The 20,236-nt window shown below is 42.1% G+C and overlaps 1 protein-coding gene across 1 annotated transcript in view; it reads right to left on the bottom strand.

Annotated features, from left to right (window-relative positions):
* PLA2G4F (phospholipase A2 group IVF) overlaps window positions 1-20,236 on the bottom strand; it is a 142,459-nt gene that overhangs the window by 26,783 nt on the left and 95,440 nt on the right. Inside the window, exons 15-18 of the mRNA XM_077261240.1 lie at window positions 18,019-18,156; window positions 16,184-16,291; window positions 1,282-1,476; window positions 989-1,155 (exon numbers count right to left, since the gene is read on the bottom strand). Of these exons, the coding sequence (XP_077117355.1) occupies window positions 989-1,155; window positions 1,282-1,476; window positions 16,184-16,291; window positions 18,019-18,156 (608 nt within the window). The remainder of the gene's footprint in view (window positions 1-988; window positions 1,156-1,281; window positions 1,477-16,183; window positions 16,292-18,018; window positions 18,157-20,236) is intronic.

Genomic DNA, 20,236 nt, shown 5'->3' with positions numbered 1-20,236 from the left:
AATTCTAAGCGCTATGTGTGGAGGAAACCAGGCACTACTCATCACATGCCCAATACAATCGCAACAGTGAAACACGGTGATGGCAGCATCATGCTATGGGGGTGTTTTTCAGCTGTAGGGACAGGACGACTGGTTGTCATTGAAGGAAACGTGAATGCAGCCAAGTACAGAGATATCCTGGATGAAAACCTCTTCCAGAGTGCTCTGGACCTCAGACTTAGCCGAAGGTTCACCTTCCAAAAAGACAATAACCCTAAGCACACAGCTAAAATAACAAAGGAGTGACTTCAGAACAACTCTGTGACCATTCTTGACTGGCCCAGCCAGAGCTCTGACCTAAATCCAATTGAGCATCTCTGGAGAGACCTGAAAATGGCTCTCCACCAACGTTCACCATCCAACCTGACGGAACTGGAGAGGATCTGCAAGGAAGAATGGCAGAGGATCCCCAAATCCAGGTGTGAAAAACTTGTTGCATCATTCCCAAGAAGATGTATGGCTGTACTAGCTCAAAAGGGTGCTTCTACTCAATACTGAGCAAAGGGTCTGAATACTTATGACCATGTGATATTTCAGTTTTTCTTTTTTAATAAATGTGAAAATATTTCTACATTTCTGTTTTTTTCAGTCAAGATGGAGTGGAGAGTGAACATTAATGAGAATTGTTTTAAATTTACGAAATGGCTGCAATGAATGAGTGAATGATTAAAAGGAGTTTGAATACTTTCTGCACCCACTGTATATTTAGTAGAGGGCCCAATAATGACCCCTCTGGTATACCGATTTGGCCTTGGTCATTCAGACCCATACATGTTTTCTTTTTTCCTGCTTCCAACAGCTTCTCTCTAAGAACTGTTTTTTTTGCTACTTAATACATTCCAACCCTTGACAACCATCATTTTCATGAGATAATGTTATTAACTTCACCTGTCAGTGGTTATGGATTATCTGTGTACATGTTTCTACTAACACTTTAGACATGACCTACCTCAAATTGATCTTTCCAAGAGTAGTTGAATGACAATATGATATCAACATCCCTCTCTGCCTGTAGCACCAGTGGGAAAGGAGAATTTATAGAGAATCCTCCATCCACAAGGTATAAATTTTCCTCCATTGGGGTTAAATGGTTGGGGAAAGCATCCAAGTGATTTCCTGAGAGATGTACAGCACATGCACATGATTGTTTAAGACAAATGGAAACTCAACAGGTACATAGACATAAATCATTAAAAAAAATCACCATGATCTTTACCGATGTATATAAAAACTCCATTTTACCTTTCCATGCCACAAACTCTCTTACTCCCATATAGTCCTTATAAAGGTAGAGGCCTCTGGTAAAGTTATATAGTTCTCCAACAGTGAAACGGGACTTAAAAAAATCCTGAAAGATGTTTGAAACAATCCCTCCTGGCATGACCAAACGAGTCTCTAAACGGTTTGGATCACGAAAGTGAAATTTTCTGCAATCATCTAGAGTGAAAGGGAGAAAAATGAATGTGTGTAACCGCATTTCTGCAAAACTTTACAGTACAAGACAGGAGTGTGTGTTTTAAAAGGGTTATGCAGAAATACACCCCCTTTCCCAACCGGATTACTTAACAGCAAGATACTCGCTAAGTGTCAGTTGTCTTATCCAGCATGCAGTGAAGTCTATCCAGGCCAATGTTAGATCAGGAGGAAGAGTGTATTTAAAAAAAAAGGAGGAATATTTTCTTTCAATCGTTAACTTTTTAAGGCAACCATTTTCCTATTGGACAACATATCTGAGAAGGCTTAAGATTTTAGCAATGTGTAAGCCAGCGATGGAGCATTAATAAATATCGAGCTGGGGTAAGCCCAACTGTTAAAATTAAAAGCACTGAACGAGCGAGTCTCATCCTATTTACAGAAGAAACTATTGTGACTTGCGCGTCGAGAACAATAGCAGACTATGCACATGGAACGATCTAACATAGTTCATTCACTGAGCATCTGAAGCCTTGGAGTCTGTAAATGGGCTACTAATGACAGTCGTATAATGCTCTTCATTGCGAAAGGTAAGAAATGCACACAAAAAATTGTGCAAATTATCAGCAGGAGATGTAGGCAACAAAATAGTATTTTACACAAATTAAATTTATCAGGTGCTTGATCATAGAACAAAAATAGCCAAGAGACTGTGGTAATACGCTACCTGAGTGTGTTGGGGGACACTCGCTTGGCATGGGATTTAAGCACTCGGGCACGATTTCTCACACAAATTAAGTCCGTTCCGGTTTATTAAAGCATCATAAACCGCACCGTAAGCCAGGTTAAACACAGTCTGTTACTTTAACACGTGTGGCTTTACAAAACATTCGGTAGTCACGTCTTCTCTCCATTACAGTTCATTACATGCATCAACGGAACATATTAAACCCCAACAGTCTGTTCCAATGGCAGATACGTCTCTGCCGTATATCACAGATTTTTCCCATACCAGGGATTACCTCACAGGAACTTCGGCTCCACACACTGACTCCTGCCAGTGATGGTTCACAGGGAAACTGCCTCACTGGGATCACCGTCCTTGCGACCAGGGCACCTCGGATAGTCCAGACCCACAGTAGGAACTGTAGCTTCCCCAACACAGAAACCGTCTCAGGCTCTGTAGATACAGCCTTTCCAAGCGCTTCCAGGAAGACCAATCACAGGCACTTCCAACACACAGGCCATCAGTCCATGATCTACCCAAGTGCTTACAGGACTCCAGTCCATCCACGGACAATCCAACACTCTGACCATTCCAGGACTCACACTCTTACCACGTGCTTGCAGGACTCCAGTCCATACCAGGACAATCCAACACCCTCGAGCATTCAGTCCATAGCCTCAGCAGTGCTTCAAGGACTCCAGCCCACTTCAGGACAATCCAACACCCAGGCTATTGCAGGACTCACGGTCTCAGTGCCTCCAGGACTCCAGCCCATACCAGGACAATCCAACACTGACCGTACATCAGGTCCACGGTCTCAGGTGCTTGCAGGAAGACTCCACTCACAGGAGCTTCCAACACCAACCGTCCAGGACCTTGCACAGGAACCAAACGGATCCATACACAAGAACCACACAGGAATATGTGACCCACACCCTGGTCACATTACATACCTGTAACCACTCCCCTGGGTGGGAGTGTGGGTGTGTGTGGCTAGTCTGACCCTCCCATCTCTCATAACTAGCCCTGCCAATCTCCCATTAGAACTACACAATCACACGTGGGACTACAGGTCCCAGCACACCAACTTAACTTCAGACTGACAGCACAGAGTGACCTCCTCTGCGACACACATACCGGCCATTTATAATCCTGCCGGACTTTCTCTCATCACCATTATGCCTCCAAGGGCATCTTGAAGCGCACACACAGCGCCCCCTGGCTGTAATATTGGTCACTGCACCACAAGACACAGAAATAAATAATTCTGCTTAAATGGCAAACAACTCCAACGAGAGAGAAATTACAAACTAGAGAAATGTTCCATGCTTAAATATAACAATTTATTAACACATACAACCCCTGGCAAAAATTATGGAATCACCGGCCATGGAGGATGTTCATTCAGATGTTTAATTTTGTAGAAAAAAAGCAGATCACAGACACGGCACAAAACTAAAGTCATTTCAAATAGCAACTTTCTGGCTTTAAGAAACACTAAAAGAAATCAAGAACAAAAAATGTGGTAGTCATTAATGGCTACCTTTTTTTTAAACGAGCATAGGGGAAAAATTATGGAATCACTCAATTAGGAGGAAAAAATTATGGAATCATAAAAATACAAACAAACAAAAAAAAACACTCCAAAACATCACTAGTATTTTGTTGCACCACCTCTGGTTTGCTTGCAGTCTCTGAGGCATGGACTTAGACCGGTTTCACATTTGCGGTTGTGTCCGCAGCGCTTCTTCCGCAAATATCCGCATGCGTTGTGTATTCCTATCTTTAACATTAGGGATGCATGCGTTTGCGATCGTTCGCGTTTTACCGCGTTTGACGCCACATGTGTCGTTAAGTCGTCTGCGGCTTGTCGCGGAAATGCAACATGTAGTAATTTTTAGAGGCGTCAATTTGCCACCTGGAAACGTATGCGGTCGATTGTGCAAGGAATGCGCCAAAAAAACGCATTGATGTTTATATGAACGCATGCGTTTACAAGCACATGCGTTTGTTGCGTTCGTGAACGCATGCGTTCCACAAGAGAAAAACATATCTAGACACTGATAAGCCACCCCCATATACAAGGTGATAAAGGGAGGGAGTGGACATTTGCAGGTCACTACTCAGCAGACACAGAAGCAGACGAGACGCAGGCTACATCCTTGGAGGAAAACAGGACACTGAACAATGTGAGTATATCCTATCCAATGTCTTTATTTTCTATTTTCTGTCTCTACATGTCCTAATTTCTGCCATTTCTATCTTTCTTTCTGCATGCATCAGAATGTCTTCTTCTTCTGATGAGGAGCAACGTCCTGGGCCTTCTGAAGTAGAACATGTCAGTGAGGTTAGTACTTGTCTCCTCAGATTGGTAAGTATTCACTGTCACATCTACACATATGACAATTTTGTTTTTTCATTTTTTTAGAGCTCTTCTACTGCGGCTGAGAGTGGGCAGGAGCAGCGGAGTCACGGTCGGGTGGCAAGGCAGCAGGGTGTATGTATACAAGGCTGGCTGTTTACTGTAACCTCACTTTACTATTCTTGAATCTTCCTTTCTTTACTTTCCACTTTCTTTACATTTTTCTTTTGGACTCCTTTTTTAGCTTGACGTTCCTTATTCATGCCATTTCTCAGCCTCTGTTTTCTTTCTTTTCCTTATGTTAATGTATGCAACATTTAATGTCTTCATTTATGTTTTAGGTTCCAGAACGGGATGAGGACCTCATTGACAACGATATCCTCATCTCCCTGGTCCATGAGCGAGTTCCGTTGTGGGACACCCGGGATCCACTGCACTCAAACAACGTGACGATCCGGCGCCTATGGAATGAGGTGGCCATAGCGATGTGGGATGGCTGGGACAACGCCCCGAATCGGGTCCGAACTGCATTTGGTAAGTATTGCAATGCAGTGTGAAGCAGCAGAGACCTTGGGCGTGCTCACCCAACTGTGTGTGATGAAAGAAACTCTCAGGAGTTTCTCTCATCACACACAGTTGTGTGAGCACGGCCAAAAGTCCTTTTTCTGACCTTTTTCTTTTTTAACAGTGGCCAAAGTGAAAACACGTTGGCGTTCGATGCAGGACCACTTCAACAAGGACCTGCGTCAAGAGAGCCGTGTTCCCAGTAGTTCAGGAGCAAGGATCAGAAAATACAAATACCATCGCGTTCTGGCATTCTTAAGACCAGTCCTTGCCCAGAGAACGTAAGTATTTTCCCCTTGCATTTGGTTGTATTGTATTGCCATAATCTGTATATTTCTTTTCCACAGGATTTTGCGTCTGGTTAATTCTTGGTATTAATTTTCTTTATTCTTTTTTCACAGCACATGGAGCACTACTGTTGGCCCAGGTTCTGGAGCGGTCCTTCATCAGACAGCCACGGACCCGTCCCAGCCATCCAGCAGTGCTGCATCAAGTGGGCCTGCCACACTAACTGGAGACCAGGAAGCTGGTCCATCAGGTGTTCCCCTTTCCCAGTCATCTGCCACTGCCTCTTTTTTTTTGGGGCTCCTCCCGGCAGCGGCAGAGGGCATCGGACAGGTCCCTCATGCCCAAATTTTTGCACTTGAGCTCGATTTTTCACGAAGGACTCAAGGCTTTGGGTGACCGAATGGATATTTCACTTAGCCACATGAATACACGTATCCAGGAGGTCACCAAGCCGACATCCAGAGGCCAGCACATCATTTTTTTAACCAAATTGAGCAGGGCATGTCGGAACACCTTACTCCTGATCTCCAGCTGAGTGTCATGCAGGCCTGCAATGCTGCTTACGTACAGGCTATGCAGCAGAGTCGGTATTTTCAGCAGACAGTGGCGGCATATCCACCTGTGCCTTCACTGTCACGATTATCCTCAATGCCGACCTCTGCTGCATACCACTGCACGGCCACCTCTATTCCTAGCAGTGCCGGACACCAGTACAGCACCACCACCATGCCGAGTGCTGTTGGACAACCCACTGCCACCACCATGACAACCGCTGCTCCTGCTTGGACCTCCTCCACTGACACCACAATGCAGCAGGACCCTGGCATGGCCTTCCGTACTGCCACCACCACGATGCAGCAGGACCCTGGCATGGCCTTCCGTACCACCACCACCACGATGCAGCAGGACCCTGGCATGGCCTTCCGTACCGCCACCACCTCGATGCAGCAGGACCCTGGCATGGCCTTCCGTACCGCCACCACCATGATGCAGCAGTACCCTGGCATGGCCTTCCGTACCGCCACCACCATGATGCAGCAGTACCCTGGCATGGCCTTCCGTACCGCCACCACCACGATGCAGCAGGACCCTGGCATGGCCTTCCGCTCTATGAGCGCTATGGACTCTGGCATGGCTGCACGTTCTACGAGCACTATGGACTCTGGCATGGCTGCACGCTCTACGAGCACTATGGACTCTGGCATGGCTGCATGTTCTACGAGCACTATGGACTCTGGCATGGCTGCATGCTCTACCAGCACTATGGACTCTGGCATGGCTGCACGCTCTACGAGCACTATGGACTCTGGCAAGGCTGCACGCTCTACGAGCACTATGGACTCTGGCATGGCTGCACGCTATACGGGAACTATAGACTGTGACACAGTGCAGCTGGACCCTGAAAGGTCCCCCACCATGACCATGCCAAGCCATATGAGCCCACCGAGGCTTCCCAGAACCCGGCAATCCCAACACCCCCCCCCCAAAAAAAAAAAAACAGCGGACTCTAAGTATTCCTCCCCCTTCACCTCCCAGTGTGCCTGTAATGTCAGGTTTGTCTCACCCTTCCAGTGCGTCTCAAGCCTCTCGTGTGTCAAGCCCCATCCCCGAACTACCAGACCCCACTAGTTTCATTGCACCTTCTCCTGCCACCTCTGCGTCATCCATGGTTAGCCAGGCCTCAGTGCTTCATACCCCCCGTTTACATCACTTATCACTTATTTACCAAGCCGGCGCAGTTAAATAAATAATTTTGTTGCTTAAAAATAAAAACAATTTTTTTTGGCACAATTATGTTTGGTTTACTGTGTCTTTCGCCGCCGGCAACACACACCGTGCGCCAAATAAACTTCGCCACACACTTTATTTTTTGGCCACATCATATCTCCAGTAGTTAGCAAATAAAAGACTGCAGCTTTGTGTGTCTTTAGTATAGAGATATGAGGTGGGCCAAAAAAAATAATCAATGTATTATCTCCATAATCTCTTCCTTCTGCTTAGTCAGTGACTAGTGTAGCAGTCTGAAGAGAAAATGGCGGAAATACAGTGCAGAACTATACGCAACAGGTCAGGTGTCAAAAAAATGATTAGTTAGGACACCTGACCTGGTGAGTGGAGAACTGCCTTGTATAACCTCCATTTTCTCTTCTGTGTACGTAATCTATTCCACACAAAGTGAAGGGACAATGGTGGTCATACACGGCATATCTATGCTCACCTGCACAGGTGTCAGAAATAGTGAATTCATGAGGCTGTTATATGTGCATCATGAATTCATTATTTCTGACACCTGACTTGATGACTATAGATCTCTTTAGTGTGACAGTTATTGTCTCTTCAGTCTGTGTCCAATGGATACTGCAGAACAGAATCAGGACGCAATGACGTCAACAAGCTTACCACTAAAGCAACATGGCTGCCGTCACACTAGCAGTATGTGGTCAGTGTTTTATATCAATATATATAAGTCAAAACAAGGAGTGAACAAATTATAGGTAAATTATGATATTAACATAATAACTAGCACCTCTGCCTTTATCACCCACTCCTGGTTTTGGATTACATATACTGATATTAAAGACAGACCAAATACTGCCAGTTTTAGGACAGCCTTGGTTTGTAGATGAAATACATAGGAGACACGGTCAACACAAACAAAAATAAAGTGTATTAATGAGACATATTATTCACATTTAAGAAAATTACTTGTACAGATAAAATTACAACAGGACATTTACACAACATTGTCCTGCCATGACACACGTCCAATATCAGAATCAAAAAAGGCAGCAAATTGGTTCCGCATGTGACCAACTTCAGCAGTTGACCGCAGCGGGTGATGCTGGTAATCGGGCAGTGGGTGTGCAAACTGGTTCATCCAGTTCAATGTTGGGTTGCTCCTTTGCCATTATATAATTGTGCAGAACCACACAGGCTTTGACCACCTCGTCGACTGTCTCCATTTTTAGATTAATGGCTGATGCAAGAATGCGCCATTTTGAGACTAGAATGCCAAAGGTACACTCTACTGTTCTTCGGGCCCTGGTCAGTCTGCAGTTAAAGATCCTTCTAGTGTGGTTCAAGTCCCGACTGGAGTATGGCTTCAGTAGGTTTTCACACATCTGAAAGGCCTCATCCCCAACCATAACAAATGGCATCGGTGGACCTTGAGTGTTGGGGAGCGGTTGTGGCCATGGAAATTTTAAATTTTTGCCATACACACGGCGGCCCATATCAGACTTCTTAAAAGTCTGGGAATCGTTGCCAAGGCCAAAAGCTCCAATGTCCACGGCGATGAAGCGACAGTCCGCATCGGCTATTGCCATGAGCACAACAGAAAAATATTTTTTGTAATTGAAGTACTCGGATCCTGTTCTGGCTGGTTTGATAATGCGAATATGCTTTCCATCCACCGCTCCCAAACAGTTGGGGAAATCACACACATTCCAGAATTTTTCCGCAATTTCAAGCCACATTTCCGCGCTGGGTAGGGGTATAAACTCTTCCCGGAGTACATTCCACAAAGCCCGGCAGGTGTCCGCAACTATTCCGGACAGGGTGGATATTCTGAGCCGGTATTGGAAGTGGAGGGATGATAAACTCTCTCCGGTTGCCAGAAATATGTAAGAAAAACAAACCAAAAAAAAATTACAATCTATTCTATTTATGGTGTGGTTACGCTAAAGACAGAAAGGAAAATACCCAAAAAATACATGTCAGAACACCAAAAATTTGGACTGTCATTGGTTTAGATTTGGAACGTACCTTAATGTAACCAGCAGACGTTCCTCGGGTGGAATCGCTCTACGGAGCTGGGTGTCCTGTCTCCGTATGGCTCCTTGGACACGAGCAAGCAAATCCCGGAACGAGTCTTGCGACATCCTTGTATATTCATGGAATTTCTCCAGGTTTGCATTAGGCTCCACGGCTCTCATGTAGTTCGATAATGGGGTGTCTCCAAAAACGCCTACGATGTCTCCTTCTCCATCTTTCGCGATTTCTGTCTTGCTCCCAAGCAAACGCACAGGCAAGAAACAGCTTGATGCTTAAATCCAGGTTGAAATAAAAGCTCTCCATGCGAAGATCCATTCTGACACAGCATACAGGAGCAAAATCTGAAGATTTCAGCTGTTCAAGGGTCTATATATTTAGATCCCATAATACACGCCCTCTGTAGTCACATTGGCGGTTTCTGGTTATCTCGATTTTTCTCCTGTAAAATTTGTCACCATGCGCACCAAAAACGCAAACGCAGGAAAAAACGCATAGAAAAGCGTTCAAACGCTGCGTTTTTTTAACCGCATGCGTTTCCGCATGCGTCTAAAAAACGCCGCGTTTGTACGCGTTTCCAATCGTTTTTTTCCTGCACTTGCGGATGCGGATTAAACGCTGCGGATTAAACGCTGCGGATTTGAACGCCAATGTGAAACTAGCCTTAATCAGTGTCAAACAGTACTCTTCATCAATCTGGCTCCAACTTTCTCTGATTGTTGTTGCCAGATCAGCTTTGCAGGTTGGAGCCTTGTCATGGACAATTTTCTTCAACTTCCACCAAAGATTTTCAATTGTATTGAGATCCGGACTATTTGCAGGCCATAGACTAAGATTCACCGCACACCCTTAAAGTGGAATATTTTTCAGAAATTAATAAATTATTCAATATGCACAAAATCAATCAGATAGCATATTTACACTGGAAAAATGATATGCGACACAGATTACTGAACCGCTCCCGGGTCTTACTCATAGGTCGCTGAATCCAGGTGCAGTATGGGAGCAGAACTCAAGAAAAGGGAAGGGATGTCCCTGTAGTATCCAGGGGCTAATAATCCCAGAAAATCAATTGTGGTGGTATAGGGTGCCTATTGTGGCTGTGGACCTTATTTGCAGTGTGAACCTATGAGTAAGACCCGTTAGGGGTCGAAACGTCAGTAATCTGTGTCGCATATCATTTTTCCAATGTACATATGCTATCTGATTAATTTTGTGCATATTGAATAAATTGTTAATTTCTGAAAGATATTCCACTAAGGGTGTGGGGTGAATCTTAGTCTACGGATATTGGACCTTTGGCCCGTTACACCAGCACCCTGCATTATTACAGAGTGCAGGCCAATTTTTTGTATATTATTTGCAGGCCATGACATTCACCTTATGTGTCTTTTTTCAAGGAATGTTTTCACAGTTTTTGCTGTATGGCAGGATGCATTATCTTCTTGAAATTTGATTTCATGATCCCCAAACATCCTTTCAATTGATGGGATAAGAAAAGTGTCCAAAATATCAACATAAACTCGTGCATTTATTGAAGATGCAGTGACAGCCATCTCCCCAGTGCCTTTACCTGACATGCAGCCCCATATCATCAATGACTGTGGAAATTTGCATGTTCTCTTCAGGCAGTCATCTTTATAAATCTCATTGGAATGGCACCAAACAAAAGTTCCAGCATCATCACCTTGCCCATTGCAGATTTGTGATTCATCAGTGAATATGACTTTCATCCAGTCATTCACAGTCCACGATTGCTTTTCCTTAGCCCATTGTAACCTTGTTTTTTTCTGTTTAGGTGTTAATGATGGTTTTCTGTATGTAAATCCCATTTCTTTTAGGTGGTTTCTTACAGTTCGATCACAGACGTTGACTACAGTTTCCACCCATTCGTTCCTCTTTTGTTTTGTTGTGCATTTCCTGTTTTGGAGACATATTGCTTTAAGTTTCCCGGTCTTGACACTTTGATGTTTTCCTTGGTCCACTAGTATGTTTGCCTTTAACAACCTTCCCATGTTGTTTGTATTTGGTCCAGATTTTAGACACAGCTGACTGTGAACAACCAACTTCTTTTGCAACACTGTGTGATGATTTACCCTCTTTTAAGAGTTTGATAATCCTCTCCTTTGTTTCAATTGACATCTCTCATGTTGCAGCCATGATTCATGTCAGTCCACTTGGTGCAACAGCTCACCAAGGTGTGATCACTCCTTTTTAGATGCAGACTAACGAGCAGATCTAATTTGATGCAGGTGTTATTTTTGGGTATGAAAATTTACAGGGTGATTCCATAATTTTTTCCTCAGAATTGAGTGACTCCATAATTTTTCCCCTATGCTTGGTTAAAAAAAAATTTGAAAAAATACATACAATGAGATACGGCCTTCCCAAAACCCTGTCTGATGACAATGCACACTTAGCAGGATGCAGCAGGGGTTGGCTGCCTAGTAGAAAAAATGCACATTGATATAACTCACATAGAACGCCAGTCACACTGATAAGTGTGGTGCACAGTGTCTGGTATGCAACCTATTAATGACGCCCCTTGTATTAACAGGCGGGCTGCCCAGCACTATAATATGCAGCACACAGTGACACACAGACGCAATGTTTGGAGGGTGAGGGTGGTTGTTTTTATCAAGTAGTTTGCACTTGTGCCGCTCCTAGCCTTTATCAGTGGAGGCCTGCTGCATCCTGCTAAGTGTGCATTTGTCATCAGACAGGGTTTTGGGAAGGCCGTATGTATGTATTTTTTTCAGATTTTTTTCTATGTTAGCTGTTTTTTGATATTAGTGGTAGGACCCGCAATATTATGAGGACCCTTGACGTTGGGTTGCAGGCTTACTTTATTTTGGCCAAAATATTAAACCAATACCTCATATAGTGTACGTGTTTATCATATGCATACATTTTTTTGCACTATATCATATCCTTTTTTGCAGGATGTGGCCAGGCCTCTTTATGTTGGTTAGGTTTTTCTGGGGTGTCTGTCACTGTGTGCTGCATATTATAGTGCTGGGCAGCCCGCCTGTTAATACAAGGGGCGTCATTAATAGGTTGCATACCAGACACTGTGCACCACACTTATCAGTGTGACTGGCGTCCTATGAGTTATATCAATGTGCATTTTTTCTACTAGGCAGCCAACCCCTGCAATGTTTGGAGGGCGGGGGTGGTTGTTTTTATCAAGTAGTTTGCACTTGTGCCGCTCCTAGCCTTTATCAGTGGAGGCCTGCTGCATCCTGCTAAGTGTGCATTTGTCATCAGACAGGGTTTTGGGAAGGCCGTATCTCATTGTATGTATTTTTTCTGATTTTTTTTCTATGTTAGCTGTTTGTTTTTTTTTAATTAACCATTACTGACTACCACATTTTTGTTCTTGGCAACTTTCTGGCTTTAAGAAACACTAAAAGAAATCATTTGAAATGACTAAAGTATGCATAAAATTCATAAAGATGGAAAGGCTGTAGTACATCAGTAACCAGGCAGTATGAGTGCAATGACAATAATAGACAGATATGAATGCAAATATAACAGACAATGGTCATAGATATAAATGCAACTAACAAAATAAAATAGCACTCTGTAGCACTATAGCATGCAAATGTGAACAATTTGAAATTTGAATTGTATTAGTACTCTAGAATATAGGAAAAATTGAGAATACTTCGTGCATAAATTGACCAATTCATGTGTATCCAGCAGTTACGATAGGGCGATTCTCGTTTCTGGAACTTATCCTTATTGGGAAACTTCTCATGGGCTGATAGCCTACATTTATATGGGAAGCTAGGATTCTGCTGTAATTAAAACCACCACAGGTTGGCGGGTGGACTGCTCAGTCAGCGAGCCTATGTATACAAATATCAAAAGACTGAGCGTGACTTCCAAACAGAAATCAGGTGTGAACATGTGCACTCTGTAGTGCTTTGGCATGAAAACAAGTAATATATGAAACATGAATTACATTATTGCTCTAGAAAATAGAAAAAATTGAGAACACTTGGCTCATAAAGCTTTTAAATGTAATTTACAGCTCAGGAGAGAGAGGCCACACCCCGGCTTGCACAGAATGCAAAAATAAAGAGAAAAAAAATATTGAACTTGGTCTAAGTTGGTATACACATGCAGCATAGTTGCATGTTTTGAAAACAGTATTATGAAAAACCCTGTGTTATTTAAATGCACTTTTGCTTTTTACTTACGGTATTTAGTTACAGCAGGGTTTTTGCTCATTTTGTTTCTTGTAGGTTTTGGATGCTTTATGGCATATGTGAACATGCGTTTATGTGCTGCATGTATACAAATTTAGACCAAGCTCAATTTTTGTGCTTTTTCTCTGTATTTTTGCATTATGTGCCTCCCTTTGATGTGGGCTCTGGCAGTGAGCCCACATCTCTCCGGGGACATGTCAGCTGCTTTGAACAGCTGACATGCGCCCGCAATAGCCGCAGGTGGAATCACGATCCACCCGCGGCTATTAACAAGTTAAATGCCACTGTCAAAAGCTGAAAAGCATTTAACAAGCACTTCCGGCAATCTCGCCGAAAATACGCACACCGATGACCCCCGTCACGTGATTGCGGGTCACCGATGTGTTGGCATGACAACCGGAGGTCTCCTGGAGACCTCTATGGTTGTCAGTGTCGGCTTGCTGTGAGCGCTACCCAGTGGTCGGTGCTCATTGCAAGTGAGTAAATCTGCTATATAGAGGCAATCTGATCATCGCATCTATGTAGCAGAGACGATCGGGTTGTGGCAGCTCCTAGTCTCCCATGCAGACTATTGAAGCATGCCAAAAGTAAAAAGAAAATATTGTTAAAAATATAAAAAAATAAAAAGTTCAAATCATCCCCCTTTCGCCCCATTCAAAATCAAGCAAAAATAAAATCAAACATACACATATTTAATATCGCCGTGTTCAGAATCGCTCGATAAAAAAAAAAAAGGATTAACCTGATCATTAAATGTTGTAGTGAGAAAAAAAGTAAAAATGCCAGAATTATGTTTTTTTGGTCGCCGCGACATTGCATTAAAATGCAATAATGGGCGATCAAAAGATCGTATCTGCACCAAAATAGTGTTAAAAACGTCAGCTTGGCATGCAAAAAATAAGCCTTCACCCAACCCTGAGATCACGAAAAATTGAGACGCTATGGGTATTGGAAAATGGCACCATTTTTTTTAACCAAGTTTGGAAGTGACGGTCAGATTTAAAAAAACTGACCGACACATTCAAACATAGAATAAATGCGAACAGGTGCTGAACAAAGAGTCACCAACTCGTATACAGTCAAACAAATAAGGCAGCACAGTGCTGCAGTGCCAAAACATGCAAACATGAAACATGAAAATTGAACTGCATTACTGCATTAGAAAAATGAAAAAATGAGAGCGTTCAGCGCATAAATTGGCCAATTCATGTGTACCTGGTAGCCACATTAAGGCATCTCTCATATACCAGGACCAAGACATTCCTTTCCTCCCTGAGAATAAATCTCTTCATCTGAATGGGAACCTACTGTGAATCCTCTTCTTAGACTATAATCTCTCTCTCTCTGTGGAGGGGTAATGGTCCTGCTGCGATTAAAACACCCATGGCTAAAAGGCAGAGTGTGCTCAGTCAGAAGGCCAATGAACACAAATTTCCAAAAACTGACCGGAAGTGACGGTCAGTCTTTTGATACTTGTATAGATATAAATGCAGACATACAAGTATCAAAAATGAATACTTCGTAAACAGGCTCGTACCCATAAAAATGAGGCAGACTGCAAAATTACCAAAAGAAAAACAGTCCCCAACTCAAGTGTTCAGTATGTTGCTTCCTCAGGAGGTCCCTCTGGGCATAACATTCATATAACTTGCCATGGCTGAGTGTCCATAGTTGGGCCCCGGTCCTTCTTGGCCCTTATTCACATTGAGGTAATTTTTTAACACATGGCAAGGGTCACAGATTTACCACGACATAGAGGAACCAGAAGAGCGCAGCGTCTTATTTCTCCTACTTCTGCACTGATTAGAAGCACTTCACCTTCATATGAAACAGTGCAGGTTGCACTGAGCAGGTTAATCTGCTCAGTTGAGAGCATTTGGATACTTTCTTGCATTAAGGCTCTCAGCTGTTCACTGTTGGCCACTCCCGGCTCATATGTATTCTGGACCCTGGCTAGCACTCATTGCCAAAGTCAGCTTCATGCTACATGGTTACGAGATGGTGGTTTGTGATTATTGTTTGAGAAGGCGTTTGGTGGATTTATCGGAGACTGTTGCTAGGTTTTGATGGTGTGCCAATTCCATTCCTTCTCCTACCTTGGTTTTACCCCATCCTCCACTCCCCAGTGTTTACTACTGTTTGTAAGACATATTTGTATGATTGCTATTTTCCTTTATCCCTGTTTGTATTACCTTGCTGGTCTGGTTGGTGTATTACGGTACAGTACTACTCTTCTCTTCCCTGGGTGGAGGAAGGGTACAGACTGAGTCCAGATTCATGTGTTAAGTCAAGGTACATGGCCTGGCATCTTCACCATTAGAAGTAATTCGGGGAACAGGGAGAGCAGTGCACCCCTAGAGTTAGGGACTGGGAAGGAGACCCTGGTCACTCGACAACAGAGTGGTGACAGTAAGGTTTTAATCTTAGAGGTTTGGACATTCCCGTTTATGTACACCTTGTACCGGTGGGATGGCTTTTACGTTTTTTTTTTGTTTAAATAAAAAACAGTACTATGTACCCTATTTTATTGATATGCACCTTTTTGTTTTCCTTACTTAAATAAAGGTATATATTCATTTTGTAACTATGTTGGGTTTTGTTTAATGGACAGTGTGAACATGCTCCTACATGTTGCATGTATACTATCTTATACTCCAGCTAGATTCCTTCAGTTTTGTGTTAAATATAGCATTGCTTAAAATATTCTACCTCTTACAGAACTGCTTCATTGCTTATTTTAAAATCTTTGGAGTAGAAAAAAATTTGTATTTGTATATGTATAATAAAGACTTAATCATCCGGTACCTATTACCCTGATAACATCAGTAAACGAATTAAACCAGCGTATTCCTGTGCCAGATGTCTTGGCCCAAATCTCATCAAGGTTGGCCGCAAAAACACTGCCCCAGACACCTGGAGAAAAAGTGAATAAAAGCACCAAAAAAAATCATGTTCAGTAAGTCCAATGAGGCAAAATGGTCTTAAGAGACTATAATAAAAGTGAAACAAAGTTAATGAACAGGGTAAATTACATACATTTTTCAGAATCTATACACTGTGTGCACAATTATTATGCAATTTGTATTTTTAATGGTGAATGTTATTACTACAGTGCCACTGGCCAATCTAAAAGGTTAATAAACCTGAAACCTAATAATTTTAGAAAATAAAAGTGCTGTTTTATCTTTCTTAGAAAAATTTGTGTGTGCAGAATTATGCAAGTCAATGAAAAATGTAAAATTTCCCATCTCAATTGTTTATTTTCTTATGTTAAAGTGAGAATAACCACCAAACAACTACAAATGTACAAAAATACATTTGACAGTTAAAAAACAAAAATACGGTGTATATGTATATATATATGTGTGTGTGTATATATATGTGTGTGTGTATATATATATATATATATATATATATATATATATCTATCTATCAATCACCAATATAGCTGCCCATCTTTTCATCCATGGAGTTTGTTAATTTTTTAATCCAACCTTTGGGCAGCACCAACCACAGCGTCACAGACACTGATAAGAGAAGTCACTGTTTTTTTCATCATAAATCTACCATTTAAGAAGGGCCCACAAGTAGAGATGGAAGAACCCAAACAGTAAAGTTTAGCATCCTTCAGAACACCTACTGTTCGGGTACAGACACCGAACACTGACTTCACCAGGAAGTCAGTGTTACTGTTTGGGTTTGCCCCCCTTCCCCCGAACACCGAGCAAACACTGCCTTTGATCGGTGGTAAAATCATTACTGCCGGTCAGACAGCTGCGGTTCCCACGTTTCAAATGACAGCGTGAGCCCGCAGCTGTGATCGGAGGTAAAAAGTTTGCTACCGGTCAATGCATTGGCTCATGGGACTACTGGGACAATATCCATGGCCCCTTAGCAGCCTGAAAATACCAGCCTCTAGTTGTCTGCATTATATTGGCTGTTTGTTTAAAATTGGTTTGGACCCCATCCCGTTTTTTTAAATTATTGAAATAATTAAAAAAAATTTAAAAAACAGAGTGGGGACCCCACTTATTCTTGATAACCAACCTTGCTAAATCTGACAGCTGAGGGTTGTAGCCTGCAGCTGTCAGTTTTGCCTGGCTGGTTCTCAAAAATACAGGGGAACTCACATTTTTTTGTTTTATTTTAATTATTTATTTAGAGCGCAGGCGCTGACTGATGAATACTCCCATCAATCGAGTCTGCTCTCGCTGTTATTAGTGGTAGCAGCTGTAGGCTGATGGGAGTAGTAGTCCCATCAGCAGACACCAGTACATAAGTACACATCACCTGTTCTGCTTCATCGAATAAGCATTCAAGTTTATAAAGCTCATAGTTGGAAAATCTGCATAGAAATTATGATATGGCCAAAATACTGTCTTCTCTAATAACTGTGCACACAATGTAGATCAGAATTGGTTAAACTACAGTACATACCCCCCCATAAAAAAAAGCTTTTAAAGATTTATGTACTTTCCTTTGCAACTATTAATTCTAGTTTATTACAAGAACTATATGGATGGAACATGGATTTCAACTACAAACAAGTAAAAGAGGCCCAACTCAACCTGGCATGAGTAAAGCAAAGAGTAAACGTTTATCTATACTTTAGAGCACATGTGCATTCCTCCTGTTCTTACCTTGCAAAAAGCAAATCTTCGGCTCTTTTCTTCTGTGGATGAGATGTCCCATAAAGAACTCACTACCAAAATCTTCAGTTCGAATAAATGCTCCATATTTTCGAAATCCAATTTCATGAGGGGTAAATTCACACCATTCTAACATAGTAAGAAAGAGAATTTCTAATAGAAAACTAAAATTTAAAGTGGCCATGTTCACAGAATATGAAGGCAAAGATGGCCTGCGCCTACGTCTGGATAAGTCTCAGACTTGTGCTGTTCCACTCACTTGACCACTAACCCCAATCACAGGCAACTGCAGTCAGGAGAATTTATTATTATTTATTGTTATAGCGCCATTTATTCCATGGCGCTTTACATGTGAGGAGGGGTATACATAATAAAAACAAGTACAATAATCTTAAACGATACAAGTCATAACTGGTACAGGAGGAGAGAGGACCCTGCCCGCGAAGGCTCACAATCTACAAGGGATGGGTGAGAATACAGTAGGTGAGGCTGTGGATAGAATGAGGAACATCTATTTGGCGGGCGAGTATGGCTCCATTTTAAGAACATCTATATGATTTTTTTTTATTTTTTTTTTACATATTGGACAACATCTTTAAATTTAAGAATTATATCCAATTGTTAGAAGAAATTCTTAAGGACAACCGAAAAGTGGATATAATATACAGCTTGATAGACATAGGAATTAAGGGCCAGATTTAGCAATTATTTTTTAAGTCTACTTTCTTTTCTTGTGATATTCATGGATGTTTTTTGTGCCAAATTCTTTAAAATGGGGTATATGGTTTATGTTTTTTGTGCAAAATAAAAAATGCTCTATGTTTAATTTTAACCCGTTTTGCGGTTTTCTTTAGCACGAAAAGTCACGTACTACAAAATACATGCCATTATCTGGCATGCTTACAATTATTTCAGTGGACTATGGAGTACATTTCAGCTAAATCTGTGACTTTTTAAAAAGTCGCAATTGATGAATCAGCCACATGAACACCTATCAAATAGACTTTTAAAAAGGTGCAAGTTAAAAGAGTGAAAAAAGAAAAACACCAAAAACTAGACCCCTTTGCCAGTTTTTACTGCAGTAAAACACCTTTAAATGGAGGAGCACACCACTTATTGAAATGGGCACACCTTTCAACTACCATGCGCCTCCACCAGAAATGTTACTCTAGTCAGGAAGTGGAATAAAGTTATAGCAATATTTACTGGCACGAGTGGCATAAATTTTGGTAACTTAGACCAGTGGGCATAGCCATGCCATGTCACATGACGTCCTGCCTATTTTGACTAAGCTGGCCAGGACGGATATAAAAAAGCCAAAGGTTGCAACATTTTTGCAACTTATGCAACTTTAGGTGCTGTGTCACTCTTTTTGGTATCGTCAGTGCATCATTTTTAGATCACTTCTATATAATCACGGGCACGTCATACGATTCTATTGTCTGGACATAATGTGATGCACTATTAGTGTCCTGGTTTATAAATTTGGATTTGTTATAGATATTTGATCAAGCGCTGATTTATACAAATTAATGCCATATAGATGTTATTTTAGTCTGCCTGCCTAGGGTGGTGCCACCCTAACCTTTTTTACTCCATTTTCAAGCACCATTGGCTACTTTTTAATATCTGTATATGTACATGTCGTTCTGTTATGAATAAAGGTTTTTCTATTTTTGTTCAACATACGCTTTTTTGTTTATATGTTTGAGATGAATACATAAGCAGAGCACCACATAAAGAACTCCCCCCACACATGTTGACCCGAAGCACGAGTCTCATTAACTGAAAACAAAAATTAAACCACCACAAGACGGATTTATTCAACCAAGGTATCACTTTAATCAGTATATCGGTGCCAACCTAACACTGTCTGTAGGTTACTCAGCACAATCATTCTGACAGGTTCCCTTTAATGAATAAGTGTATGTGCTCACGATCCGTAATTGCTGTGGGTTTGACACTGCATACTTATGTAGCGTCATAGTTGATGGGATGTCACGAAATCCCATGCCCACTAAGAGTCCCCAGACACCCGTGTTGATGGACACTGCGGCATGTCAATATCTGTTGCAGAGACGCTTGTCTTCGCAAGATAAATTTCACCCATAGAATGTACTGAACACAGTGAATCCACGTGGCTCAGTCAACACTTGTGGATTTACTTACGTTCAATAGACGGCAGCGCTTTGGACATGGTGAACATAAT

Source organism: Ranitomeya variabilis, chromosome 1 (assembly GCF_051348905.1).
Source record: "Ranitomeya variabilis isolate aRanVar5 chromosome 1, aRanVar5.hap1, whole genome shotgun sequence".
NCBI classification, from domain to species: domain Eukaryota; kingdom Metazoa; phylum Chordata; class Amphibia; order Anura; family Dendrobatidae; genus Ranitomeya; species Ranitomeya variabilis.
Note: the sequence above shows the minus strand (reverse complement) of the source record. Positions and strands in the feature narration are given on the sequence as shown.